General features: G+C 47.8%; 1 protein-coding gene across 1 annotated transcript; it reads left to right on the top strand.

Moving 5' to 3' along the window:
• Positions 1–682: 682 nt before the first annotated feature.
• LOC145794733 (uncharacterized) lies at positions 683–1,324 on the top strand. The gene is made up of 2 exons (XM_082877125.1): positions 683–1,054; positions 1,103–1,324. Exons 1-2 carry the CDS (start codon positions 683–685, stop codon positions 1,322–1,324), a joined length of 594 nt encoding a protein of 197 aa, XP_082733251.1.
• Positions 1,325–5,195: the final 3,871 nt, after the last annotated feature.

Raw genomic sequence — 5,195 nt, 5'->3', positions numbered from 1 at the left:
CAGATAGGTCGAAACATGGAAGTCTATATCGATGACATGCTCGTCAGGAGCAAACTCTCCTCTGATTATCTGATAGACCTCTGAGAGACCTTCGAAACCCTACGCAAGTATCAAATGAAGCTGAATCCAAAAAAGTACGCCTTCGGCGTAGGATCTGGGAAATTCTCAAGTTTTATGGTCAGTCAACAGGGCATCGAGGCCAACCTTAAAAAGATCAAGGCCCTGGTAGAAATGCAGTCTCCCAGGACGGTCAAAGAGGTTCAATGGCTCACCGGCAGAGTCACCGCCCTCAACCGTTTTATTTCCCACGTAATAGACAAGTGCCTTCCCTTTTACAAAGTCCTTCAGCAGGCCTTTGAGTGGACCACCGAATCCGAAGAGGCCTTTCAGCAATTGAAGCAGTGCATAGCCAACCCCCCTACTCTCCCAGGCACTCTCAAGCGAGACCCTTTTTTTCTACTTAGCCGTATCAAGCACCGCAGTCAGTGCAGCGTTCATCAAGGAGAACAGCTCAGTCTAGCGTCCGGTTTATTAGATTAGCCGAGCTCTCAGGGGGGCAGAGCAGAACTACCCTCTGCTGGAAAAAATGGCCCTTGCCTTGGTCATAGCCTCAAGACGACTCCAACCTTATTTCCAAGCTCACTCCATAGTGGTCCTCACTGATAAACCTTTGAAGAAGGTAATGCAACAACCGGAGTTGTCCGACAGGCTTATGCAATGGTCTGTCGAGCTCAGCCAATTTGAAATCTCTTACCGACCTCGAACAGCGATCAAAGGACAGGTTGTTGTCGATTTTATCTTGGAATTCACCAATCCCACTCCAACAACGCCCCCTCCGCCAAAGCAATTCAGCATTGAGGCAGAAGATCCCCACACCTGGACCCTCATTGTCAATGGATCATCTCGCAAAGAAGGCAGTGGGGCTGGTCTCATCTTCACTGCTCCCGAGGGCGGTTATTTCAAGTGTGCCCTCCGTTTCCTGTTCGACGGTAGCAACAATGAAGCCAAATATGAGGCCTTGATAGCAGGTCTTCGCTTAGCCAGAGACATTGGTGTAAGCCATATCCAAGTGTTCAGTGATTCCTAATTAATCGTTGGGCAGATTATGGGAGAATTCGACGCAAAGGAAGACACGATGCGAGCCTATAGGGATATTGCACTCCCTCTTGTTCGTCTTTTCAATACTTTCCATATCAAGCACATCCCTCCGTCAGAAAACTACAAGGCAGATGAAATAGCCCAATTAGCCTCGGCCGACCAGTCAGACCTCAGCCATGGCGTCCGTCTTGAATACCTAACCCGCCCGGCTACTTCGCCAATCTAGCAGGAGGTTCACTTCATCCAAAATGAACTTATCCCATGGGCTGCAAACATCCTTCTGTTTTTAACAAGTGGGGAGTTGCCAGACGATAAACAGCAGGCCACCAAAGTCAGAGCCCAATCGTCCAATTACATTTTCATCAGCAGCCTACTGTACAAATGTGGATTTTCATGCCTATGCCTCAGGTGTCTCAGTCCTGCTCAAGCGACCTATGTGATAAGGGAAGTCTACGAGGGCCTATGTGGTAATCATTTGGGTGCTCGGTCACTGGCCATAAAATCCTTCGCATCGGCTACTTTTAGCCTACCCTCAACCAAGATGCCATTGAATTTGTGCTTAAGTGTAATAAATGCCAGCGCTTTGCCAACATTCCCCATGCTCCACCTACATAACTAATTACACTCTGCAATCCCTACCCATTCGCCAAGTGGGGTATCGACTTAGTTGGTCCATTGCCCACCGGTAGGGGCCAAAACAAGTTCTTTGTAGTTGCCATTGATTACTTCACCAAATGGGTGGAAGCGGAACCCCTTGCCACAATCACTGAACGGAACACAACCAGATTCATCTGGCAGTCGATCGTATGCCGATTCGGAATCCCTCAAGCCATCGTCTCAGACAATGACAAACAATTTGACAATTCCAAATTCAGGAAATTCTGTGCCGAACTCCACATTAAGGCCAAGTTTGGGAAGATCCAAAAAAGCCAAAAAGTCAAAAAGTTACTCAAAAAGCTAAAAAGTTAACACTATTCACCAAAAGTCAACAATTACGGCTGCACAACTCCCAATTCAAATTTTTCCCTACAAATCAATTTTTACAATTTTTTATTACACATTTTTCAATAAAAAGTCAAAAAGTTAACCCAAACATCCATATTTTCAACCTCAATTTTTTAGTCCAAAAAGACAAAAAGTGCACTTTTTTAGTCTTCCCAAACTTGGCCTAAGCCATGTTTCTCTTCCCTAGGTCATCCCCAAGCCAATGGGCAAGTCGAAGTCACCAATCGCTCTCTCCTGAAGATCATCAAAACTAAGCTAGAAGTCGCTAAGGGACTGTGGGCTGAGGAACTACCAAACGCACTCTGGGTTTATCGAACTACCGCCCGAACCCCTACAGGGGAGACCCCCTTTCGCTTAACATACGGCACTGAGGTGGTCATCCCAGTGGAAATTGGCCTCCCGACGCCGAGGGTCTTGTACCCAGATCCAGAACTAATCGAAAAATTACGTCGGGCTGACTTGGACCTGATTGAAGAGCTCCGAGAGACCACTGTTGTCAGACAGGCCTCATAGCAGCAGAAAAGGAGAACACACTACAACCGCAAAGTCCGACCGAGAGAGTTCGCAGTAGGGGACCTAGTCTTGTGCGAAACAACTCTTGCCACCAAAAATCCCGCCGATGGCAAGCTAGCAGCCAAATGGGAAGGACCTTACGTTGTTAAGGCTAGACCTCGCCCAGGTACTTACCGACTCCAAGACATAGAAGGCAGAGACCTCCCTTATCTATGGAACGCCGAGCACTTGAAGCGTTATTTCTAGTAAAATGGTGTCTCCTGTTTTTGTACCATTCCATTGTTGTATGTTCCTTTTTGTACTATTCCATTAGTGTAAACTTGTGATCAATAGGCTGTGCCTTAAATGACAATGACTTTATATCTCCATTATTTGAGTTGTGATTCAATGACACCTTGTTAACTAAAGCCTCAGCTAGACTGGGCACAAAGAGTTCAGCCAGACTGAGCACAAAGCGCTCAGCCAAACTGAGTTAACAAACGAAGCCTCAGCTAGACTGAGCATGAAGAGCTTAGCCAGACTGAGTTAACTAAAGCCTCAACCAGACTGAGTTAACCAAAGCCTCAGCGAGACTAAGCACAAAGAGCTTAGCCAGACTAAGTGCAAAGAGCTCAGCCAGACTGAGCCCGGAGAGCTCAGCCAGACCGAGTTAACTTAAGCATCAGCGCGACAGAGCCCTCCAAGTCTTAGTCAAAACTCACATGAAGAATTCGGCCGGTCTGAATCAAAGCTAGTCTCAGTTGTTGCCATACTTAGTTAAAATCTAAGTTCATGACCATCCATTTTCACTAGTCATACAAGTTAGCCTGTTTGCCCATTTTTAACATTTTTACATCATGGTTTACTTACAAAATTTCATATTACTCAGCTGTTATGAAATTTCATACTACGTCCTGGTTTGCCCATTTTTATCATTTTCACTAGTCATCCATACAAGTCAACCTGATTGCCCATTTTGACCATTTTTACATCACAATTTACTTACAAGTTCCACAATTTACGCACAAGTTTCATTTTTACACCTACTTTTTGTTGAATTCCGCTTAGCCATTTTTACCATCCCAAATTTACAAATTAGAGCAATAACGACAACAACGGTACATAAGAAAACTCGCTGTTTTATTAACAAACTTGTATTTTTACACAAATTTATTACAGAAACTACCTCTATTACAAAAAAAACAAACAAACAAAAACAAATAGTTTTATACAGTTAATCTCCCTCGCTCGATGCGAGATCTTTCTCTTCAACCCCCTCATCTAGGGGGGTCTGGGTGATGTCGTCTTCTTTTACCTTCACGAGGCTGAAGTCGACGTCCGGGAATGGCTCTTGCGCCTTATATTTGAAGGTCATCCAGCCGCTGTCCCAGAACTCGCTCATCTCGTGCTTGTAGAAGTCAGACCGCTGGAAGCTTTGGATCACTTCCTCCTCACTCCTAACTCCAGCGACCGCTCCCGACGGCCCAGCCCCCCTATCCCCCTCCTTCGCCAAGTTACTGGCGACAGCGGCATCAATGGCCATATGGAATTCGGCGGACCCCTTGAACTGCTCCATAGCCGCCATGCATAAGTCGGGGTACGCTGCCCTCTCAGATGCCAATCTGGCCCTTTCTTTCGCCAGAGCCTTCTCCAACTCTGCGATCCGTCGATCCGCCTCTTCTTTATCTTTGATTCACTGGTTACGCAGTTCCTCGTCGTTTGTGAGGGCCTTTTCCAACCTTTCATTGGCTGTGGTGCAGGCTTGTTGGACCAGCTCTAGCTGCCTCTTCTCGCCCACCAACTTGAACTCTAGCGATACCACCTTGTGGCGTTCTACTTCCAGCTCTGACTTGGTCGCGAGGAGCTCAGCACCAGCATACTCTGCTGCATAGCTCTGCACCACATCCAATACTTCCATATTCTTCGCTCTCTACGCACACTCCTGCCCCTTGACGTACGCATTTCGAGCGACTTTCTTCCAGGCCGCTGTCTTCACCTTCAGTTTTTACAGCTGTGCCTTCACCCCTTCTGGCTGGGCCCTTAGCGGCTCTACTTTTATCTTCACCCGCGCTGCTTTATTCATCAGGGTAGCTACCAAGGTCGCTACCTCCATTTGGGCCGAGCAGACCCCTCTCAGAAGGTCGGCCTCCGTCAACCGCGCCATTGACCGCACGGCCGCATCCTCCAACACTCTAACGAGTCGGTCGACTGCTACCCTGGCCTCCCGCCCTTGCTCTGCCGACCGACTTGCCAGCGCACGCGCATGGTACATGGTGATCTTCAGCGCGACGCTTGTCTCTGGTCTGCTACTCTTAGTCTTCCCTTCACCAGAACTGGGAGATACTTCTACTATAGGCCCCACCGTCACCTCCACCTGGGCACTTGGGCCCATGACTTCTCTCAGTACTTGGGCGCTTAGACCCGTGTCTTCTTTTGGCACTTGGGCTCTTGGGCTCATGCTTCCCTTCGCCACTTGGGAAATTTCCCTTCCTGGCGCCTCCTTCACGCCCCCTCCTTCATCTTTTTTAGAGCAGGGGCGTCTTTACTACCCTCTGCTGCCGCCCTTTTTTTCTCTGTTTTCTTTAACACTGCCGCCACCT

The sequence above is a fragment of the Camellia sinensis genome, chromosome 1, assembly GCF_055761805.1.
Source record: "Camellia sinensis isolate YWXY chromosome 1, ASM5576180v1, whole genome shotgun sequence".
NCBI classification, from domain to species: domain Eukaryota; kingdom Viridiplantae; phylum Streptophyta; class Magnoliopsida; order Ericales; family Theaceae; genus Camellia; species Camellia sinensis.
This window is presented reverse-complemented; position numbering and strand designations above follow the sequence as displayed.